At 45.7% G+C, this 24811-nt stretch overlaps 1 protein-coding gene across 1 annotated transcript in view; it reads right to left on the bottom strand.

The window, feature by feature from the left end:
- The window catches only part of CNTN4 (contactin 4), a 490319-nt gene that overhangs the window by 7233 nt on the left and 458275 nt on the right, over positions 1-24811 (bottom strand). Inside the window, exons 13-21 of the mRNA XM_081276057.1 lie at positions 22324-22499; positions 17998-18115; positions 13836-13994; positions 12034-12183; positions 10357-10427; positions 9042-9276; positions 6406-6518; positions 5561-5747; positions 4987-5099 (exon numbers count right to left, since the gene is read on the bottom strand). Coding sequence (XP_081132183.1) covers positions 4987-5099; positions 5561-5747; positions 6406-6518; positions 9042-9276; positions 10357-10427; positions 12034-12183; positions 13836-13994; positions 17998-18115; positions 22324-22499 — 1322 coding nt within the window. The remainder of the gene's footprint in view (positions 1-4986; positions 5100-5560; positions 5748-6405; positions 6519-9041; positions 9277-10356; positions 10428-12033; positions 12184-13835; positions 13995-17997; positions 18116-22323; positions 22500-24811) is intronic.

The raw sequence follows: 24811 nt of genomic DNA, 5'->3' as shown, positions 1-24811 counted from the left end.
ATTTTATTGTTATGTGGTGCCAAGGATCAAACCCAGGGCCTCTCAGGTGCCAGGCCCGTGCTTTGCTAACTGAGCCACAACCCCAGCCCTACAATTAGCCATTTTTAATGAGTCAAATTCTCTATCCAAGATTCACTCTTCCCGCTGCAATCCGACCCATGGTTTATTCAACCTATAAAGTTATCTCTAGAGATGATCTCAGGGTGGGTTTCCTGAGATACCATCTCACACTCATACACGCGCTCTCATGTATGTGGACCAGTCAATACAGTGGTTGTGAGATTCAGCCCTCTGTCTGAGGTTTCCGTAGCATTTCCCACTAGACCTCCATACGTCCGCCACACTTCCTTCAACACCAACTTCCCAACCTTTACGTTCTCTTGAATACCGTGAACGAATACAAAACCATATTCGGAAAAAAAGCAGAATGTCTACACCCCGTAGCTAGTTTATAGGATGGGGTTGGTGATTCAGATAGGAAACCACCCCAAGCTCTCTGGTTTTCCTCATTCTGTTTCTATAAACATGAAGATAATTTCTCCCCATCCTACGCCAAGCCCAACAGATCATTTTTGGGAGATCAAATGCCCCTTGGTCTGTCTTGGCCTGTTTTACACACCCCCCCGCCCCCACGCACTACACAAAATGATGCTGCCCAAATGAATCTCCTAGGTGTGCATTCGAGGGTCGGCTGAGTTCATCAATTCAAGAAGGGCTTTCTCCAAGAGGTGTTACGGAGCTCAGGGGACAGTCTCTGAGAGGGAGCAGGGGTGCCCAAGTGGTGCCAACTAAATCATGACCGTGACTCAATTTTTCTCTCTAAAGCCATCATCTCTCACGGCCAGTTGGCTGAAGCGGACTCAGCGGCGTGCATATAGATCCTCGCCCTGGCCAAACCCAAGGGCCCTCCAAGTCACTTAGCTCCATGGACTCTAGTTTTCACATCTGCCACACCAGGGCTTGCTGATCAGCCGTCGAGCGAACCTGGACTGCTTCTTTGCATTTCAAACACCCGCTTGAAAATGAGCCTGGGCACGGGACTTGTGCCATTCCTGGGGACCCTGGTGGCTGTCTGCCTTTGACACTACTTTTCCCACGGGTTCTAATGGGTATCACGGAGGCCAGGAGGGAGAATCTACTTCTGTTATTGTTTTTCATTCTCCCCTCTTGGTTGGGTTAGATCAATTGTGCCTCCTTTTCTTTGCTCTGATGATCAAAGTCAAGGTCATCCTCCCAGCTTGCCTGGTCAGGACTCCAGAGTTGCAAAGGTGTGTCTTTATTCTTTCTTTCTTTTTATATATATATATATATATAAAGCTACTCTTTTCCTCATTCATCTTCCAGCCTAACCCAACCCCACCGTCTCTTTGGGTCATCACAGAAAAGAGAGTTAGGAAACGAGAGCTCTCTCATGGTCACAGTGAGTGTACTTCTTGGTGGGCAAAACACAGATAAGAATTCAGACACTGTCCTCCGGAAGCCCACAGTCAGGGGATTCACAAGCCACCAGATAATTACAGTCATCCAAGAGGATGGTAAGGACTTCCAAAAGTCTGCTACAGAGAGCTCTGGCGGAAGCTCCGGCACGTGCCTGTAATTCCCAGCAACCCGGGAGGCTGAGAGAGGAGGATCTCAAGTTCAAAGACAGCCCCAGTATCTTAGCCAGGTCCTGCACAATTTAGTGAGATCCTGAGTCAAAATTAAAAAAGAATACAATAAAAATGGACTGGGGAGGTGGCTCAGTGGTAAAGTGCCCCTGGGTTCAACCCCCATTAACCCTCCAAACAACAACAACAAAAAAACTCATCTCCCACAAAACCCCTAGCTCTGGCCAGCAGGGAAGGCTTCCAAGCTCAGAGCTGAAAAATGAGCCCCTGCTGAAGGATGTCTGGGGGAACCGTCACAGGGAGAGACAGGGTCAGAGAACAACAAAGATACTAGGAACTTCTCCTTTTAACACCAAAGGTCAGTGTAGTCCCAGAGAGTTCAAGCGATTGACCTAAAGTCACACAGCCAAGAGAGAGCCAAACTACAGGACAAAGTTAGAGGACGTGTCCACATTTTAAAACTGAAATCTAGAATGATCCATTTTATATTTTTTTTCCCCTACCACCTTCCTAAAGCCTGCAGTCTCTGGGGAGTTGTGTCTCCTTTTTTTCTGAAGTCAACACAGGCAGGAAGTAGTCTGCAGCTGGCACGTTCTGATAGCAAGACACCCTTTCTAGGTGGGCTGTGGCTTCCCACCCTGCCTGCTTCTGCCTTTTAGATGGCGCAGAGGGAAGGTCTTGGCAATTCTTTCATTTACTGAGTCATAGATGAAAGGCTATTTTGCAGGACCCCAGAAAATTCTGACTTCCAAGCGTGCCTCCTTGGGGGGGGGGAATAATCATAGGCTTTGGTTTTATAATCTTCCTTTTATAATGAAAACCACGGAATGGTTCATTGAAAGTTGACATGCAAAATTGCTAAAAGAACCACTTTTTCTCTGGCGGGATTCATGTGAAACCACGAGAGGTCCAGAGCTCTGTCCACGGAGCCCGGATGATGATGGTTTCCTGAAAGCTCTTTTAAACGTCACTTCGTCATGACTTTCCTGGGCTAGAAAGGAAGTGGAATATGCGATGGAATCTATATACCCTACTTATTTCCTTTCCTAACATCTCAGCTGTAATTCAGCTCATGTTTATTTCCAGTGACAGAGAAATGCTCCACCTCTCTTGGAACTAAGTCCCCTTCCAAAGAACTCTGTCTATCAGCAAGGAGAACGGAGCCACCCTTTATCTCCATGTAATTTTCATTCATTTTCTGTCATTTTAAAATCCCTTGGAACTTTGCAGGACAAATGTGTTTGTGGTTCCTGACAATAGCCCTTCCCATACAGGAAGTGGGCATCATACTTCTGGGGCTTTTTGATTTTTTTTTAACCCAGCTAAATATGCTCAATTCCTTCCTTTATTCCTTAGGGATGTTCAGAACCTGACTGGACACGGTCTTCCTAGTGCATTCTCTGGTCTATCAATAGGGTTGCTACCAACCCCTTCCCTTCTGCCTGGGCCATTCTAAGCCTTACATCAAAAGCTAGAGTCTAGTTCCCCTGCCTCTGAGTCTGAGATGACCATTTTTTCTTTTTTTATCTGTTCTACTTAGTTGTACATGACAGATAGGAGGATACACTTTGACACATCATTAAATGGAGGATAACTTCTCATTCTTCTGGTTGTACGTGACATAGAATCACACTGGTTGTGTAGTCATGTATGCACAGAGGATTCATTTTACTATCCTCCCCTTCTCTGATTCATTCTACTATCCTCCCCTTCTCTGATTCATTCTACTATCCTCCCCTTCTCTCTAACCCAAAGTAACTCTGTACTTTCCTAGCACCAACCCCACACCCCTTATTGTGAATTAGCATCTGCATATCAGAGAAAGCATTTGGCCTTTGGTTTTTGGGGATTGGATTATTTCACTTAGTGTGATAGTCTCCTGCTCCATCCACTTGTTGGCAAATAACAGTGATTTCATTCTTCTTTAAGGCTGAGTAATATTCCATTGTGAACCTATACCACATTTTCTTTATCCATGCATCTGTGGAAGGGCATCTAGGTTGGTTTCATAGCTTGGCTATTGTGAATTGAGCTGCTTTAAACATTGATGTGGCTGTGTCCCTGTAGTATGCTGATTTTAAGTCCTTTGGGTATAAAGCGAGGAGTGGGATAGCTGGGTCCAGTGGTGGTTCCATTCCAAGTTTTCTGAGGAATTTCCATTCAGTGGCTATTTCATTCTTAGATTTTAAAAAGATGGGTAGCTTTGCTTTCTTTCTCCTTGAAGCTGGAAACCAGGTCAGAGACCTGACTATCCTGAGATCGCCATACTCTGAGGAAACCCAAGCCATCCACAGGGAGAGGCCTCACTGGACATGGATCCCTGGCCAGATTCCGGCTCTTCCACTCCATCAAAGCAGGTGGAAATGTGTCAAGGGGCACCTTAGCCCATCCAGGCCTGGGGGCCGGGGGTGCCCATGGGCACCCCGACCAGATTTCAGAATCATGGAAACTACACACAGTTGGTGTTTTAGCCACTGGTTTGGGGGAGGCTTATCGGGGGGCGACCATAAGCAGCTTTTGACAGACGCTTGGTCAAGACTTCTTTCGGTTGTGGAGATAAGGCTACATCCATTTTCTTCTTTTTTCTCTAAATGACTTTTCTAAATAAAAAACAAACTCCCACTTGTTTTTCTAAATATGCAAAGCTTCCTAACCACAGGCAGAGCCGAAGCAATTGGCCATTAGTTATGCTGGGACATGGCTGTGTCTGATTGGCCAGTCCAGCTGAGACGGGAACCAAACCAAATGCTGATCAAGTGTGCCTTCAGGGTCCTCCATCCACTGAGCCCTTAACCGTGTCTGATTGATGCTGCCTGAGCCTAAAGGTTAGGTGACACTGTGGCTTGGGTAAGTGTCTCCCAAAGGTGTGGTCCCCAGCCTGTGGAACTAGAGGGAGGTGGTGGAAATTTTAAGAGGCAGGACTTACAGGAAGGTTTTATGTCAGTGGGGATGTTCCCTTAAGGGGACTCGGGACCCTCGTCTCTTCCTGTCTCGCTGCTTCTCAGCGGCCGTGATGTGAGCATGTGACCATGATGTCTGCCTCGGTTCAGGCCCCAAAGCAACAGGGTTAACTATCTATAGAATGAAAACCTCTGAAACCTGGAGCCCAAATCAACCTTTTTCTCTTCATCAGCAGGTTGTCTCAGGTGTTTGTTATAGTAATGGAAAACTGACTAACAGGGGTGATTACCTGAATTCTGACAAATGGTTCGGGGACATTAATACAAGTTGGCCCACACCACTCTGGGGCAGAGATTCCTAAGGGGCTCGGAAAGCATCCTCAGGTAAAGGGAGAATGTGCATCATCTGATGCAGGGAAGGACACCGTCCCTACTTCACATTAAGATTAGGTGCTTTTGCAAAAAAAGAAATTACCCACTTTGTATCCTTTGACTTCCGACTCATTATCCAGGGCCTTCACTTGATCCCAATTCAGGATAATTTTGGAGTCTGATGAATTCCATATGATGTTTCCGGGAGGTTGGCTGGGTGCTGTAAAAGAAAAAAAAAAAATGAAGATATACGAAGTCACAGGTTATTAAATCTCCACGGATTCAGAGGAATCTCTCCTTACTGGAACTCGAGAGTGCAGGCCATTTAATGGACGATTGCACTAATCTGTGTCTTCAAGGTCACTGAGATCTGACGAGATACCGCGTTGCAAATGGAAAAAAGATTCAGCTGGTCACCTAACATGTAGAGCTAAAAGCAGCAGCAGCCCTTCCCAGGGAGGAGAAAAAAACATTTATCTTTCTGTCCTCGGGAGCAATGAATTTGGCATGATGTCCTCAAGGGTTCAGTGAGACGCTAAGGAGAGTCTGAAACCACATCCTGATACCAATTAGTATGCAAATGATCACTGTGAGGTGGGGTGGTGGGGTTGGGAAGGAAACAAGGACACGATTCTGATGAATCCCCCCGCCCCAAATATTTCTGAGCGCGTTTGTTCTTACGTGGCTTTCTGGTGGTGACGTTGACCGTGGCGCTGGACGGACCAGTCCCAGCCGAATTATACGCCTTGACAGCCAAGTGATACAGGGCGCTGCCTTTTAAATTGGTGATTTTGGTCGATGTCTGATTGCCCACTGTGCGAATTTTTCTACCGTTTTCTTCTTTGTCACCATGTCTCCAGTATTTCACCTGTGAAAATAGAAAGACGCTGGAAACCCGACCCACGGGGACATTTCCAATGTTATCAGGTAATCGTTTTTTTTTTTTTTTTCTCTTTTTTGACGACGGAGTTAATTTTCTATAACCAATTCAATAGCTTTCAGAACAAAGAGATTTGCATGTTCTGAGAAGTTACTCATAAAATTAAGAAAGCCTTCTTTTTTGGGTCTTTAGCTTTTTAAAAATATATATATGTTTTTTTGTGTGTGTGTAGTTGTAGAGGGACACAGTGCCTTTATTTTATTTGTTTCATCTTTATGGGGTGCTGAGGATCGAACCCAGGGCCTCACTCGTGCTAGGCAAGCGCTCGGTCACGGGGGCTACAGCCCCAGCCCCTGTTTTTGGCTTTTTACTGAGAACCGATATTGGTTGTTCTCCGTCTTTGGCTTGAGCTCAGGTGAGGCTGGGTCTATCAGATCTGAGCTCATAAATGCTTAAAATTGTCTATATCCTGAAACACCCCCCCTAGAGTATACCAGGGACCAAGGATGGTCGGTCGGTCTGAACATTTAGTTGCTTTCATTAATTCTGAGTCAGAAGCCGGGTCCCTAAAACAGACAGCTATGAATGGGAATGGTGGTCAGACCCCACTGAGGGGTACAGACCCTGGGCACACGTGCTTGCCTACCTCATAACCTTCGATCCGTCCTCTATTCTTCTCTAGGGGGGAGGCCCAGAAAACTTCAATATCAGTCGCAGAAAGACTTCTGGCAAAGATACTGGCCGGTGGTTTGGTGGGTTCTGCAGAGAAAGGAATTCAAGTTCTCATGAATCAATCAGCTGCATGAGCACAGACTTCTACAGACGATGTTCATTATAAGGTGCAAAGAATCTGTGGTTCTAGAAGGGTCCTTAAAGATGCCAGGCAAAGCCTCATTCTGCAGAGAGGCAATGACTGACGTGTAGCGGGTGGTGGTCGGGAAGAGACCACTCCAAAGCCTTTGGGTTTTCAGTTTGGAGGTGAGTGGTATGGAAGGAACCCAGAACTAGTTTAGTTCAAGGTTTTTCAAAGCCAGCAATTCCTTCAAGATGGAACTTTTTTTTTTCTTTTCTTTTTCTTTCTGGTACCAGGGATTGAACCCAGGAATGCTTATCCACGGAGCCACATCCCCAGCCCATTTTATTTTTCTTTTTAAATTTTGAGATAGGGTCTCACTAAGTTGCTTAGGGCCTCGCTAAATGGCTGAGGCTGGCTATCAACTTGCGATCCTCCTGACTCAGCCTCCTGAGCCACTGGGATTACAGGAGGGCACCACTGTGCTTGGTTGGAACTTGCTTAATGAACACTTGTCATCAGTAGTAATTCTAGTCACTGGATTATGAGAACAATGGAGAAAAGGAAAAAAAAAAAAAGACAGTCACCTGACTTCACTAAGACTCCAGAGAGCTGAACCGACACTAGTTTAGCTTCATGCTGTGAATCTCCATGCTCTTGGACAAGATTTAGCCACAGTTTACCCAAGTCATTTGCTTTCTCAGCTAAAAGGACAGGCTGGACCAACTGTTTCCCAAATTTCAGTTATTTTATTTTATTTTTTTGGCAGAGTTTCAGCCTGCGTACTGTTTGTATATGAATCTTTCCTTTTGATGGTCTTTTTGAAAGAAAAATCAAGCTTAGCCTAGTTGTAAGTAATAACACTCATGAAATCTTGCATTTGACCGAATAGTTCTATATTTTTTCTAATGCAGCTGAAATAAAAAATCAGCCTCTTTGATACTTTGAAAAGTTCGTGCGATGTCATTTACAGTCATCTTGTGTACCCCCACCGGAATGCACACCACCCTCGAGGCCATGTTGAACAAGGAGACCTCCATCTACCCGGGATAATAGAAGATTCTATTGATGCATTAATGAATTCAGCATTTATTAAATGTCTGGCACACAGGGGAAAAACAAAGGACGCATCCCCAGGAGACACAGGTGAGAACCTGCCACCAAAATATTCAAAATCTGCAATAGAGTGGGGTGTGAGTTAGAATAGAGGAACGTGTGAATACTATAAATATGACCACTAGAGATGAACTGGGAGAAAATGGAGCGATTCCGGCCCTGGGCTGGCCTGGGGAATCAGAGAGGCCGTGGTTGTTCAAGTGGAGCCTTAAAGGGCCGGTATGAATTCACAAGGTGGGCAGGACAGGGGACGTGCTGTGGCATCTGGGTAACTTCAAAGGACGTGGTCAGGGCACAGAGAATGCTGGGAAGCCTGGGAGGGGTAAGGGAGGCAGAAGCCAAGGACAGGTGACGGAGGCCAAGGAGAGGTGACAGAGGCCAAGGAGAGGTGACAGAGAGCTGCAGGACTTAAGGGATGGTTTCTCTCTGGGGCGAAAAGACTTGATGGCATCTTCACCGAGTCCAAAGTAAATAGCTCAACTTCCACACGTTTCAATGTGGTCCCATTCTGAACATCACCTTTCAGCTGGGCATGGTGGGGCATGCTGGCCATCCCAGCAGCTTGGGAGGCTGAGGCAGGAGGATCATAAGTTCAAAGCCAGCCTCAGCAACTTAGTGAGGCCCTTAGCAACTCAGTGAGACCCTGTCTCTAAATAAAATACAAAACAGGGCTGGAGGTGTGGCTCAGCAGTTAAGCTCCCCTGGGTTCAGTCCCTGGTACCAAAAAGGAAAAAAAAAAAAAAAAAAAAAAGAGAAGTACCCGGTACAGATTATAAAAACAGAAGTGGTGTCAGGAAATGCATGTTTCTATTTTGATATTTGCTTAAGGAGACAAAAAATATATAATTTTAAAAAGCAATGATGTAGATAGGTAGATAGATTCAAAGAGAGACAAGATCTTATGTGGCCCTTGGAATCTGGGCCCTCTGCAACAGAATCCATAATGGACAGCTATGGACATGTTTTTATATGCAGTATTTTTATATACATCTTTTGATAATGAACCACATTTTTTTAAAAAAAATTGATGCCAGGGATTGAACGCAGGGGTGCTTAACCACGGAGCCCCATCCCCAGCCCTATTTTGTATATTATTTAGAGACAGGGTCTCCCTGAGTGGCTTAGGGCCTTGCTGAGTTGCTGAGGCTGGCCTTGAACTCAGGATCCTCCTGCCTCAGCCTCCTGATCTGCTGGGATGACAGGCGTGTGCCACTGCGCCTGGCATGAACCACATTTTTTCACACGATACTTTTCTCAAATCCAGATGTGCCTTTGATTTATGTGTTCCGTACGTCCTAAACCGACAGTCCGTCCTACATAGAAACCTGAGCATTGAAGAAACATCAGCTTTGTCCAGGAAAAACACAGCGTACCTTCTTCCGCAGAATACACCAGGGTGGTGGGGCTGAAGGGTCCTTCTCCCTTGTTGTTGAAGACGCCCACTTTAACCTCGAAGGGAGAGAAGGGGCGCACGCTCTCATTCCTGAACACGTATCTGGAGGCATCGGCCGAGGCCAGCACTGTGAGCATCCAGATCATCTTCCCATGGGGCCGGAAGGCTACCACGTACCCAAAGCCTCTGCCGTTCTGTAACTCCTCAGGCACCGTCTGGGAACGAAAGGAGGTGGTGGCCTTCAGAAATCCCAGCAGTCTGATTCCAAAGCCAACACACAAACAAGATTGTCTACCTTCTTCTCTTATCTGCTTCTTATGATTATATCAAGTTTTTTTTCCCTTTTTTAAAAATTTAGGGTTGGCCAATAATCTACCTAACAAATTCAGGAGATTGGAGATTGACAGCCTGCTTAAAGCACTCGGTGACCATCTGCAGGGACCCTTGGGCTCCGAGGGTCACTCCCAACACTGAAATAGTTGGAAATGACCTTGAAAGGAGATAGTTGGTGGAAATGCCACCTCCCACCCCCAGCATCTCCCTCTAGTGCCAAAGAGGGGGAAGAGCTTCACTGGTCCAAGGGACCTAGACCATCTTGGCCTCTCAGGCAGGGCCTCCCTGCTCAGAGGAGAAGAGCTCAGCCCGAGGGTGGGAGGGGGGTGAGGGGTTGCTTCCACTGCTGGGGCTCAGGAGAGGAAATGATTCCATTTTTACAGCCACAGACTAGAATCTTTCAAAAGCATTAAAGGACCCTTTTCTGAAAGCACCTCACCTTCTCTCTCAAAATCAATTTTTAATAAATTGGTGACTAACCTTCCTCCAGGTTGTTTTTTTGTTTTAAAAAAATGCCTCTTAATCCAGCAGCAAAACCAATTGCCTAGCCAGCCTGCTGGTGCTGCGCTAAATCTCTGGCCGGCAGACGCTTTAAATCAATTGACCATGTAGCAATTCAGGAAGAAGAGAAAAACCTGGTTTTCTCTGAACCCTTTTCTTTCATTTTCTCTCTCTCTCTTTCTCTCTCTCTCTCTCTCTCTCTCTTTTTTTTTTTTTTTATAACTTGTGTTAGCTTCTCTTTCCTGATTGTTTTTTCCTGGGATGAATCAAATGAAAAAAAAAAAAAAAACTTGCCTCTACAATGGATGGGCTAGCACCTTCCTTTCCTGCTACCCACTAGCTAGGGGAAAGGAAGCGCTAGTACTCAATGGATTTTAGCTGCTCAAGACAGAGGGGGAGGCTTCCCAGCTACATCTGAAAGAATACCATGGCCCAGACCAATGCCCTGTGGTTTTATTTACCTCCCAGGTTATAACCAGTTCAGATTTGCTTCCTCCACCACCGCTGACGTTGGCTGGGGTGACTTCAGGAACTGCATAGGAGACACAGAACGAGTCATGTCACGCAAGCGATGGCAGGTGACTGCTGGGGAAGCCTGGTGGCTTCCTGGTGGCTCACCGCCAGCCAATACTCGGATACACACACCTTCAGGGAGGTGAAGCGTACGTGGCTGGCTCTCGGTTACCTGTTTCCCATTCAGCAAGAGGGCATGTCTGACCCATGGCTCAGCTCCATCCCCAGAGACCCAGGGGTTCCAGGGAGGAGAAAAGAACAGAGGTGTGTGCACATTTCCAAGCTTGGTGAGGTGTTTATTAGCCACGTGGTGATACACACAAAGGGAACAGGGGACCCTCTCTGCTCAGGCAGAGCTTACAATCCAGGTGGAGGGCAGGGGTGTGGGGGGATCATTTATAGAGCCAATCCACGGCACAGCTGAGCAGAGACAGAATGAAGAGGAGCTGAGGTGTTCTGCAGAGCAGGTTGCTGGACGGGGCGGGCTAATGGCTTCTCAGAAGAAGGTGAGCTTTCAGCTGGGTGCTGGAGGAAGCGGTGAGCAGAGGGTGACCCCTGGCTGCTCACTGTCTTAACCTCTTTGATCCCCACTTTTCTCTGTAAAAGAGGGGGAAATCGGGCTGGTTTCCTCCCCAGGATCGCTGAGTGGAATTAATTCAATTATAATTTTGCAGGGGGCGAAGGAAGCCTCGGGTTAGCTGGGTTATCATCACGTGACTGCAAGACTTCAGGCAGAACTGTCCACTGGAGAGTGGGGGTGTGTCCCGGTTAAAGTCAAGGACCTAGATTTAGATGGATTTTTTGTTTGTTTGTTTTCCTTCCCTGAGAGTAGGGTCAGATTGATTATTTGCTTAGGAACATTGCTAGTGCTAGTCCTTCAACAACCATTCGGCTTATCCCTACAAAGACCACTGACATGGGTGCACCACTTCACAGGAGAGAAGTCCGGCCCAGATGAACAGATGTTCTCTACCTCTGCTCAAACTATCTCCAGAAGTTCTAAGTCTTAGCTTCTGGGATGGTTTAGACCCCAGGAAAATTCTAGAGGAACTTTCTGGAGACACTTTTTTTTTCCTTTGCCGTCAGTGATCTCTGTGAGAGGCTGTCATTTGAAATGTGGGTTTGGGGATTTATTTGTAATAATCCCATTAGGATCTTGGTGACCTCTGAACCCGTGAAGAATGACTTTTTTTTCGGGGGGGTGGGGACGAGGGATTGAACTCAGGGGCACTCGGCCACAGAGCCTGTTTTGTATTATTTAGAGTCAGGGTCTCACTGAGTTGCTTAGCGCCTTGCTTTTGAACTGGAGATCCTCCTGCCTCAGCCTCCCAGACTGCTGGGATGACAGGCGTGCACCACTGCGCCCAGCAAGAATTGGATTTTGAAAGCGCTTCTTGCTCTACCAGTGCACCCAATGTGGAGGACCCAACTGGTGGTCACAACTCACTGCCTGCCCAGCTCACCTCCTGCTGGCCTGATTTCTGATCTTTTAAAATCGTTTAAGGGGAAGAACGTGCCAATACACAGACTCCGCTGGCGGGAAGAAGAGTGAAGAATTGAAAGTCTCTCCAAAGGAGCAGGCGCTGCTGTAACAGATGAGGTCAATCCCAGGGGGGACTACTCACGGGCCTCTTCCGTCCTCCGCTTCTCCGAGGGCCGGCTGGGCTCCCCGATGCCAATCACGTTGGCTGCGACGGTCCGGAATTCGTATTCGACCCAAGGGTTCAAGCCCACCACTGTCGCAGTGAATGTCTTCCCATCTATGAGTTCTGGGACTGCGAGACATCAAAAGATGAGAAGGTTTCGCAGGATTCCCAGAAAACAAATAAACCCATGCAGACCCCATGTTGGGAGGATAGGAATATCCATCCATCCATCCGTCTGTCATCCATCCATCACCTCATTCAGGGCCTGGTAGGTAGTTTGATGGTGGCTGTATAAACTGTGATTACAGAGAGTGACCCCCGAGCTCTGTTCAACTAACACACTCAAATCAGATGCCAGCAGATGACCTCATAAAAATGCAAGGCCCTCCAAGCCTGAAGCTACTCGACTGGGACTATTCTTAGAACCACCTAACAGGTTTTTCCCGCATGGACTATATAGGCGAGCTTTCCTTCTGACAGCTATCCAAGGAGTAAGTAAAACTTATGTCTGTTCTTACACAATCCTTACTGCGCCCGTTTAACAGAAGCTGTAGAGAGATAGCAGTCGAGACTAGAAGTCACTGCCTCACTTCCAGATGCTTCTCATCTAATACTCCCGGGACTCAACAGAAACTCAGTGTTACCACAGAAAGCTGTTTGTGAGATTCGATTAAGCTAAAATGAAAAAAAAAAAATGGGGGTTGTTCAAATCAACGGTTTATATAAATCGCATAAAATTGGGTCCCACTACATTAAAACGTGGAGGTCACACAGGCAGAGGTGTAAGAATTAGGACCCCAAAGCAAAATGATTATGAAACTTTAAGAAATATAGGGCGTAGTATATCATATTATAGAAAATTATAAAAAATTATTTAAAAAAAGGAAAGAAGGTGAAAATGTTACTGCCACTAAGGATGGTCTGGAAAAAAAAAATTTGTGCTAAAATTTGTAAATTGATTTTAAAAACTTCACAACTCTTCATCTCCAAATCTATCCATCTAAACTGAGAGGCAGCAGTTCAAAAGGCTCCTAGATACTGCTTTCTGGAAAGTTATGCAGAAGCTTTACTAAGACTGGATTAAAGGCTGGCATATTACTGAGGCCCTAAGCAACTCAGTGAGACCCTGTCTCAAAATAAAATGGAAAAAAAAAAAAAAAGAAAAAAGACCAGGGGTTGGGCACAGTGGTGCACACCTGTCATCCCTGCAACTTGGGAGGCTGAGGCAGGAGGATCGCGAGTTCAAAGCCAGCCTTAGCAACAGTGAGGCACTAAGCAACTCCGTGAGACCCTGTCTCTAAATAAAATACAGAATAGGGCTGGGGAGGGGGCTCTGTGGTTGAGCACTGCTGATTTCAATCCCTAGTAAAACTCCCTCCCCCTTAAAAGAGGCCAGTGATGTGGCTTAATGGTTCAGCGCCCTGAGTTCGATTCTCAGCACCACACACACGCACACACACACACACACACACACACACACAAATGAATGAATGAATGAATAAATAAAAATAAAATAGAAAAGGGCAAGGAATGTGGCTTAATGGTTAAGTGCCCTGGGGTTGAATTCCCAGTACCAAATAAATAAATAAATAACAAATAGAAATAAGGTTGGCATAGCCCATTGCTTCCCAACCACACTGCATCATTTGCAGTGGACCCTTGGCTCCTGACCCAGTTGGCTGTCTGTCCGTCTCTCTGTGCTGTGGAAGTCCCGAGAGACACCCGCACCCAGCACCCAGCACCCAGCACCCAGCACCCAGCACCCATCCCCAGCGTGGTACCTGTACTGACTGCCTGCCAGCCCACGGAGAAGGGAGTCCTGGCTTGGATGACATACATGGTGACGGGGCTGTGGTTGTCAGGCCCGGGTCTCCAGGACAGCTGAGCAGTGGTGTCCGTGATCTCGTCTACGGTCACGGCCTCTGGGGGACCCGGAGGACCTGGGAAAGAGTGAGATCCCCGGAGTCGGATCAGTATGACAAGTGACCTGGTAATCGACCCACCGGACGGCTGATCCGCTCCCCGACTCCTCACTTGTCAGATCCTTTATGACCACCTGCTTGGGGCTGGGACCTGTGCTGGGCTCTGGAACTACACAGATCAACGAGGCGTGCGTGCCCTGCCTTCCGGGGGTGATAAGAAGGAAAGCCGCCACCAAGCAGAGCCTTACAGGAGAGTATTTGTCCTGATGCGAGGAGAGGATACGGGGCCACCTAAGGTCCAAGTTCATTCCCGCACTCATGATATACATGCGTGCGTTCCTCCTGTGGCTCATGGGCACTGCTTTCTGGGGACACAGTGGTGACAAAAGATACACAACTCTTCCTGGTTTCGTGATTATTCTCTGCTGAAAAGGGTCCTTTCTGTCACCAAGGATGTGGATTGGAGCAGAACTAGCTTTAAAACTTTGACGGTCCCTGCCTTGCTCTGGCTCCTCCCCACGTCCAGTAGGGCCACACGCTGGTGTGCAAGGGGGACGGCTGTGAATAGGAGCAGCGCTCCTGGGTCACAGACTCCTCTTTCTTCACAGCAGTGTCAGAGCTGGGTGATCGTCTGAAGGTCCTCCCTGATCCTTTCGGCAGGTCACGGCTGTGTTTTTCTTCTCACCCCTCCCAACACTCCTTGTTTCTGACCTTGCTACTTTAGCCACGGGAAGGAGGGGAAGTCAGACTTAAATGCAAGCGTGGGAATGATAAAGAATCAGAGGAGTGGAGAGCAACTGGCAGGCCCAGGGCAAAGACCCAACCAGATGCATCCCGGTTTCCAACAGGGAAATTTCCGCCCAGGCAGAAACAAGACACAACTGAGCAGCTCAGGAGAGATGGGGGTCATAAGGGGACAAGCGGAAGGAGATCCTCCTAGGAGGAGTTTGCTGATCCCCATGAGAGCAATCCAATGCCCTCCCCAAGTACCACTGGGCCATGTCCCAGGGACAGGGAAAAATAAGAGACCCCACCCAGAGGGTGCAAAGTCGGATTCAATTTCCCCCCAGTCAGAATTTGCTCGGGGATTCACTCTTTCGCCTGTAGGGGGCGCCCTGACGCCCTCTTTCCTTTTAAAATAAACCATCTTTATAGAATCCACAGATGACACCAGATTTATCTTCTCCTTCTAACTCTTGGCTAAGGAATCTGGGAATCTGCTCACGGAAACTGATGAATTTTCCATGGTGACATTTCAGCCTGCCCATTTAATGTCACGCAGCTGGGGCTGAGGCAACCTTGGGTCTTTGGGATTCTTATTAACCCAGGTGAATCTAGACAACAATATCCTCTTCTTCCTCTCTCTCCTTCACCTCTCCTCTTCTTCCTTCCTTCCTTTCTGTTGTGGTTTAGACGTGATCTGTCCCCCAAAAGACAACGTAAGAATATTCAGAGGGGGGAATGATTAGATTGTGAGAGGTGTGACCTGATCAGTTGGATTAATCCACTGATGTGGATTAAATGGGTGGTAACTGTAGACAGGTAGAGTGTGGATGGAGGAGGTAGGTCAATGGGGTGTGCCTTTGGGTTTATATATTGTCCCTGGTGGGCCTTCAGAACCCAAGGATCACTAAATGGAATCGTGTTCCCTCCACACTCCTCAGAAATTGCCACTGACAGGAAGTATCTGAGACCACCGTCGGCCCCCATGTGTAAGAAGGAAATGTAGAGGGTCGTAAGAATTTGACCTTTGGAGAAAAAAAATGGTATTTTCAGGGCTTTGCTTATTTTTCTTTATCTTCCTGCCCCCCACCCCCCCCACCACCAACCTGTGCAGTTTTGACCTGAAGGAATGTTTGCTAACTTTTGTTTTTAGGGAAGTTGTGTCTCTTTCAAAATGATGACATGTGCAACTGTCGGTCCTTTGAGCAAAATGATCACATGGTCAGGGGTGCATACAAGTTTTTTTTTTTTTTGGTGACAAACAACAGCAGAGGGACGGTTGGGTTGAGGCTGGTGTTTGCTGCTTGCTCAGGGGTGGCATTTGAAGGTGCTGCTATGGATTGAGGAGAGGGGGAGACCCAGCCCTCAAAGCCATACTCGATTCAAACATCAAAATCTCTCACGGGCTCCTGTAAGGGTCTCTCTATTTTAATGTGCAAAAAAGTCTGCCCAGACAAAGCAGGAGGAGATAAGATGAGAGATCAGGGTTTAAAAGGGCATATTAATTTATTGGCCTTATTAACTGATTAGAACTAGATTTTCTTTTAGGCTGCGTTTGCAAGTTCGATGTTATTCTCTGTGAAATGAAGTATACAGTATCATTTAAGAACTTCAAGTATTACTGACTTAAATATTTATCAGTCTAATTTATTGGCGTTTAAACGGCTGATCTGAACATTATCCTAATTAAATAGAGGATAAATCTCCAGCAATAGAATCCTTTTGTCCCTAAGGAGAGAGCAGATCGACTCTGGTGTATTTTTTTTCTTTTTAAGTAGAATTAAACATGTTTCTGTTAAGATATTCTGTGGGCATATCAACCTAAGTTACAAGATTTTTTTTCCTCTCTCTTTTTTTTTTTTAAGAGAGAGAGAGAGAGAGAGAGAGAGAGAGAGAGAGAGAGAGAGAGAATTTTTTTTTAATATTTATTTTTTAGTTCTCGGCGGACACAACATCTTTGTTGGTATGTGGTGCTGAGGATCGAACCCGGGCCGCACGCATGCCAGGCGAGCGCGCCACCGCTTGAGCCACATCCCCAGCCCATTTTTTTCCTCTCTTATCTGCACCATGACTGAATGATTTTTTTTTAAGGCAATTTAAAGGTAACCAAAGCATACATGAAATAAATGCTATTTTTCTTTAACCTTAGCACCTTTAAGGTGCTAATTCCTACACATCTCCCTGTCACCTTCTACCTAGAGGATACATACAGCGCAGAATTGGAGGTATTTCCCACCATGCCTTGTTCCCTGGTTCACCCTGCCTCCAATGCTGATCTCCTGGATCTTTATTTTCTTGCTCTCAAAGCTCCACCTGGGCTGAGCCAGCTGGCTAAACAGGGCTCGACACCTATAGTTAGGAATTCTGACCAAGGAGCTGCAAGCCAAAATATTATTTTCATGTTCTGGGTTGGCTTCATCTTTATTTTTATTTTCTTTATTCAATTTTGTGTATGGTGCTGGGGATCCCACCCAGGGTCTCATGTATGCTAGGTGAGCCTGCTTATCCCTGACCTACCCTCCTGACCCAGCTTTTATTTTTAATACTTTAGGAAATCCCCGAGCAGGCACCAGCCTGGTTCTGGTATGCACACTGGTTCACTAGTGCTTTGATTTTTATTTAAAGGTATTTCTTGAAAATCCACTAAGCGGAACTTGGAACCGGCTCCGTGGGCGTAGCTTAGCTTAGGTCCAGGTTACATCAAGTTGGCGACACTCAAAAGAGATTCGCACAAATGCTATTCACCTCAGCTTATTTGCTACATCCCAGGAAACCAAAGGGGTGTTTCCTGTCACCCCTAAAGTGATATTTAAAAAAAAACAAACTCAATTAGTTTTACAAGAAAAAAATGAATCTGGTAGCAGTCTGAAGATAAACTTCTTAAACTACTGTTCAAATAGCCGGCTGCCCAGAACACTGTGGGTTAGCCCAGAGGAGACCCACAAAGGCCCAGGTGAAACCCTTTTGAGACTATTGGCTTTGGTTAATCTTAAGTCATTCTAAGAAATCACAGGGACCACAGCTGCCCTAATTTGGGGGTGCTTGCAGGCATCACTTTCAGTATAAAGAAACTGGGCTTGCTCGTTATAGCTTCTGACATTACCTCAGGAGGAACTTCTAGAAACTTCTGGGGACTGGTAACTAACCACTGCTAACATGTAGTTCATGTCTTTTTAAAATTTTTTTCCTCCATACTTGGAAACCACTGAGATCTTAGAACTCTGTGTCAGAGTAGATATCACAAAAAATGTTTTAAAGACAAAAGAGCAGGGGGTGGGTCGGAAAAAAAATCCAATACCTCTTACAATCAGGTCTGCTGTGGCCGATAACTTGTCCACACTGGTTTGGACCATGCAGACGTATTTCCCAGCATGCTTCAGTTGGATGTTTCGGATCATCAAATCTCCAGCTGAATCCTGCTGATAAAGGAGGGGAAAGTGGGCTACGATTACTTTCTAATGAGCTCGAAACATCCTCCGCACTTGAAGGACACGGTGACTAATGGATTTATTTTTCCGCTGGCCGGTGACAACATTAGCGACGCAGGCCGTGGCCTGTGGATGCTCCTGATTGACACATCGCAGCGCCAACGCCTTCGGATGGCACCTTCCAGAGACCTCAGGTGTGTGGCCTCTCGGGCTCCCTGGAGCGATTCTGCCACCGTAAGGTGGCTCCTGATCTGGTCCCGGGGGTTTCTCCAACATGTCCTCCACCTGCCCTCTGCGTTGGCATTCCAACACTTTGCAACTCCACATTTGGAAAGAGGAAGCAAACTGTCCCCCGTTTTGCGGGCTTTTGGCAATTTCCTGTAGAGCCTTGTTCTACAGCCAGCAATTTTGATTGCTCCCAGGTTTGAATGAAAGGATTATGAAGACCAGACTCCCCAGGGAAATCTCCCAACACCTAGTGTGGAACGGGTGCTAATTTGTTTTCCAAATGCTAAATGCATGTTTGATTAGCAGATGAATAGGACTAATTACATCCCCGGGTCTAGAGATGTCTCTGTGCCCCAGAAATAATTCTACAGCATTCAACAGCGTGGGACTTTTAATAAACAGGAGAGATCCCTCCTCAGGCTGGCACAAAGGTGGCATTTGAATGAAGGACTCTGGTTTCTTATCCCTGTTCATCAAGAGCCTGGTGAACATTTGCTCAAGGATAGGTCCATCCCACAGGCCAGGTGTTGAGATGCTCTGCCTCTTTCCAAACTCCCAAAGAATAGCAAAATAATTTATGGTCTACCCGCCCACCCGAGTTTTCCCCTTCCAAACCCCAGAATGGAAAGTGGACCCATACCCTGAATGCTCTTTTTGCAAATGGCCACCATCCTGGTGAGACTCAATGGTATTTTGCATATGGCGGCTACCTTTCAAGTGATTTAGTTTCTATGAACTCACTAAACACACGTTCTGAGAGACAAGTGCTCTTTTGATTTCAGATGAGGAAACTCTACTACAAACAGGTGAGGTGACTTGCCAACGGTCACTTAGTTACTAAAAATCGGGGCCAGATTTGAACTCACACAGTCAGCCATATAGTCCCCATTCTTAATAATATTCTGCTCTAAGACTCTCCAGAAAGACCTTATTCTCACTGGGAGTCAGCAAGTCCTGAGTTTCTATCCTGTGTGTCAGTAGAACCCATCACATTCATATTTAGCAAAGACAATGGAAGAAACCACCCAATGGCTGTCGGGGGATTAGCACAGAGGCCAAAGCACACAGCGAAGGGAACGCTCAAGTTTTGATGCTTAGTTGTCTTGGGCGGACCCCTGCTGTGTGATTTCATCTAAGTCTCTTAATCTCTCTGGACCTTAAGTTTATTGACCTTTGAAAGATGGATGTCTCGCTCCACTGTGCTGTGTGGTGAGAATCAAATCAGATTGTGCGGCTACTCAAAATCCTTTTTACAGACTGTGAAGCACACAGTAAATTTAAACTGGTATTATTGATGGTCATGATCAATTTTCTTTCTGAAACAATCATGTCAAAGACCTTAAAGCTAACTCAGGGAGAGCTATGAATTTTTTTTTTTTAATCTGAAAGTCTGTTACTTATAACACTTAGGATTTTCATCCAGTTTTTACTAGGCACTGACCATGTCTCAGTAACAGGAGATAATAGATGCTCACTTATTTCCTATGCATTCTGTGGGGATTAGGGAGCTAATATATAAGAAGGTGCTTTACAAATGATTAGGCAAATAGAAGGAATTATCATTACCACCATCATCATCAATATTATTATTACTGCTTTGGCATCAGGGATTGAACCCAGGGGTGCTTAACCACTGAGTCACATCCCCAGCCCTATTTTGTATTTTATTGAGAGACAGGATCTCACTGAGTTGCTTAGCACCTTGCTAAATTGCTGAGGCTGGCTTTGAACTCACGATCCTCCTGCCTCAGCCTCCCAAGTCACTGGGATTACAGGTGTGCACCACCGTGCCCGGCTATCAGTATTATTATTAATGATTTTTTTAACCTAAGATATTTTGTCTGGGGAAGCATAACACTCGAGATATAAATATTCAAGTGACATATAACACTTGAATAGAGGTTTGGATAAAAAAAAAAAACAGCCTCCCATAGGGAATATGAAAGGTGCATTGATTTTAAGACAGAAGCCACGTTGGCAGTAAGGACATGCCTATACCATCTCCTTAATTCACTGTATTCACTGGGACGTGAATGTCAAAGAGACTTCCTGTGGCCTGTTTCACAGCACAGCAACCTACCATATGCTCTCTGATTTGGGGATTTTTAGAACACACTCTAGTGATTCTCTAATTTGACCGGATTTGTATCTTTAAAATGAAACAAATATAAAAAAAATAGGATCGAAGTAAGAATTTCATAGAAAGAGACTTTCCCTTGGAACCATCCAGACCAAACTGTTAAGGGAGATCTGCACCGATCCTCTTACCCAGGACGACAGGGCCATCTTATCCCCTTGACCCCCACCCCCATGGTCTGTCCTGTTCCCGACAGAGCCCTTGAGAGTGCAGAGGACACTCTCCAGCTAACTACCCTACAATGGGTGGCCGTCAGTTCTGGGACAGCGTAGAGGCCACATGTGAGTGATTACGAGGACATCCAATTTGATTGTCCCACTTCTATTCTTGATTGGGGAAGAAATTTTTTTTATAACTATTTCTCTTGCCCAAGAAATTGGTTTTAATGTGCAAACAACTCTTCTGCTTAATATAGGCAGGATTTTCTCGACTTGAATTTCCTGTTATCACAACCAGTGTTATCCTTCCTCTGTGTAATAGAAGCATTAAAGTTTATGCAGTATTTCTTTTGAGGTAGGCACTGGGGTATGCATGTTTTTTTTGTTTTGTTTTTGTTTTTTTTGTTTTTGTTTTTTTTAGACCTCAAAGTATTTCATAGCTTCGATGCCCTCATGAAATAGGTAATGATCTTGTCACTTAGCCAGAGTGATTCAGCGGAACCCCATGGAAGAGGTCCAGAGTGGTTCAGATGGGCCGAGTCATCCAGCCCCTCTCAACCAGGGTTCCAAGAGACAGTCCCTAATGAACTGCGACTTCTATTTAATGCAATGCATGAACTTCTCTCCTATTTATCTGAAATGGTGCCGGTTGGATTCTAGGCTGAGAAGAAGAGAAAAAAAAAATAGTCATTCAAATTGTTCTGCGGAATTCTGTAGCTGGAACTCATTTGAGAAAGTCGGCCTGCATGTCATGAACAGATGTTCGGTAGAAGACATGCCCCTTCATGTCCTGGATGGTGAGCTTTAAGCCATTTATACTCAACCTAAAGCATGTAAGATAATGCACAAGTCAGATTGTGTTGGCAATGTAGCTCCACTTTTGAATTCTGCTGTATTTTGATTAAGTGCCTCCAAAATAATGGCAGCCAGAAATAATCTTTATTACCAATAGGAATGCAGAGCTGGGTTAGGATAAAGAAAAATTTTTTTTGAGAATGATATTTTTGTTTGTTTGTTTGGTTCTAAGGATTGAACCCAGGGCACTTTACAACTGAGCCACATCCCTGCGCCTTTTTATTTTGAATTTTGAGACACGGTCTCATTAAATCAATGAGGCCGGTCTCAAACTGGCAATCCTCCTGCCTCAGCCTCCTGAGTCGCTGGGATTACATGCACGCACTATGTTGTCCAGTTTCAGAATGATTCTGATAGACACAAAACTGTGAATTGTTTCTAGATTCAACCTTTCCTTGTTAGGTATTTATGGATAACGTGCACCGTGAAAAGTAAGGCCTTTCAAAAATCAAGCCCTTGGATTAAAATTACCTGCAAGTAATACATAGCCTCACCAGACTTTTAGAATCAAGAAAGCAAATCCTAAATTTGCAACCATGAGTCTTCTACAAGAGCTAAGGGGAGGGACGATTAGTAGCCTAAAGACATACGAGGTGACTATTCTGAAGTTCTTTCTCTAACCAGGTCTAGGGTCAAGCGCATGGGTTGGGGCACAGAGCTTGGGGGGCTTTGAAGTTTAAAACGGAGTGTGGCAATCTAGGAACTGGAAGAATGTGACATCATACGAGGACTCCTAGGAGCTTCAGTCTCCTCCTTCACACACAGGAACACATAACCCGCCTGTGGGATTGCTGTGCAGAGTTGACATTAATACTTACCCCTCCGACTCTTTCAAAGTGGTCCCCGTCTCGGTCGAAGTCTATCTGGTGTCCGTTAAAGGACCACGTGAAGACGATGTCCAGGGAGTGATCGTGGGTCACCTGGCATGGCAGGACGATGCTCTCTCCCACCGTGACGTCCATACTGGCAGGGGGGACCATCACCCTGGTGGGATCTGAGAGTGGAAACAAGACCAGAGACAGACAGCGTGGTGAGCCTCCAACCCCGCACCCGGGAGCAGGCAGGAGTGGCTTGGCTTTGGGTTTTTGGGGCTTGAGCTGGGACCCATCAGCCTCAGTCATCTGGGAAGCCCAGATGTGGGCCAGTCAGTCGTTCTGAAGATGAAAAGATGAAACTGCTCATTATGTGAACCTTCCCCAAGTGACGGAACCCAGCCGGGGAGCCCTGAGGTTAGATTTCTGCAGATGCTCAGGGAAAACAGAAAGAACGTTCTGGTAACTTTGCATTTTTAGTAAAGCTACACTCGACCACGGAGCCCCATCCCCAGCCCTATTTTGCATTTTATTTAGAGACAGGGTCTCCCTGAGTTGCTTAGGGCCTCACTATTGCTGAGGCTGGCTTTGAACTCGTGATCCTCCTGCCTCAGCCTCCAGAGCCCTTGGGATTACAGGGATATACCAGCGGGCCCGGCTATTAATTAGTTCTTAAGGTCAACATTTACATAACAGTTTTTGGGGGTGGACAGGCTTGCTGAATGGAGACAGTTCATAAACTCCCAAGTTACATTCACAAACACCTGATTTCTTACCTTCTGAGGCAAGATGATCACAAGGACGGCAAAGGGTTTGAATCAAATATAAAGGCCGCATCACTGCCTACAGGATCGACATTCTGGATTCAGCCCACATTCCAGAAAATTCTCAATACTAAACCCAAACCCAACAAACGACGGCAAATCAGATGAATCCAAACCAGACCAGGCAACAAGAGAACATGGACGAACTCTCTCCTAATAGTCGCAGACCTATGTTTCCGGCTGTGAACCTGATGAATATTCATGAAGTGAACTTGTTTAGATGAAAATCTCCTCTGGAAAATTCAAACTGATCTTTCATGGGGGACTTTAATTTTGGTATCACGTTTTCTTTTTTAATTGACACGCCGTGCCATGTCCGTGCCTGTTTATAGGCTATGATGAGGCGTTCTGATGCGCGTCTGTGTTCTGTACTAACCAAATCCATTCCCCTCTGTCGATCATCTCCAGCATTTATTGGGGGGCCCTAGTTCTCATCAACCCACGCTCACATTCCCGCTACCAAGACACTATTGGTCACGGAGTTCTTCCCTTTTACTCAATCATGGAGAGAAAACACCTCTGGATGTTATAAAGAGAAGTCTCAGTCCTAAGCAGTTAATCATCGAGTGGTAGAATATGCTTTGGCTTGTTTCCCCCCAAATAGGGCAAAATTGTGATAAGTGGGATGATGCACTTCTAGTCACTTCGGGATGAGTGACATTTCTGAAATGAGAAGTGAATAGCGGGTCCTGCCGGCGAAGAGGTAATGGGACAGAAATCCCCTTATTTCAAAGCCTAAAGCTTTTGTAAGCCACATAATAAAAATCTATTGATTCACTAACCCTCAGGAATAGGTAGGTGCAGCCCAGGATTTTTATTTTATTTATTTTATTTTTGACTGGGGGAAGGAGGTAAGAGCAAATCCTATTGTAAGCAAGATTCTAGGAAGAGCCCCCGCCTTTTAAAAAATTTTTTATTTTATTTTTTGGTGTCAGGGACGCTTAGCCACTGAGCCACATCCCCCCCCCCCCCGGCCCTTTTTATATTTTATTTTGAAACAGGATCTTATTAAGTGGCTGAGGGCCTCACTCAGTTGCTGAGGCTGGCTTTGAGCTTGCCGTCCTCCTGTCTCAGCCTCCTGAGCTGCTGGATGACAGGTGTGCACCCCTGTGACCAGCGGAATAGCCCGATTTTGACTCGACATGTCATTTGGTGTTTTTGAATTTAAATTTTCCTCACCTATAAAATAAAGACAGACAATCTTAGGCTAAAACCATATATCTCTATGATTTTTTCTTTTTTTTTTTTTTTGTATGGAGAGGTTCCCCAATTCTACTTTGGATAGCTGATTTGGCAATTTGTTTTTTCATTTGAATAATCATTCATTTGTTCATTATCCAACAAGTATGTCTCATTGGATATCATACATAAAAAAAAGGAATAATAGCAGTCATGATTGCTAAGTCCCTTGCTGATGTTAAGTTACTGGTTTCACTTATAATTATTTCATTTATTCCTAACAAACAGGTTCTATCATCAACCCTATTTTTAAAAATATTTTTTTAGCTGCAGATGGACACAATATCTTTATTTATTTACTTTTATGTTGTGCTGAGGATCAAACCCAGTGCCTTACACATTCAAGGCTCTATCACTAGCTATAATCCCAGCCCCACCAACCCTATTTTTAACACATGAAACTCATGCCCAGGAGTGTTAAAAACTGTTAT

Source organism: Spermophilus citellus (genome assembly GCF_964194105.1).
Source record: "Spermophilus citellus genome assembly, chromosome: 19".
In the NCBI taxonomy this organism is placed as follows: Eukaryota; Metazoa; Chordata; class Mammalia; order Rodentia; family Sciuridae; genus Spermophilus; species Spermophilus citellus.
This window is presented reverse-complemented; position numbering and strand designations above follow the sequence as displayed.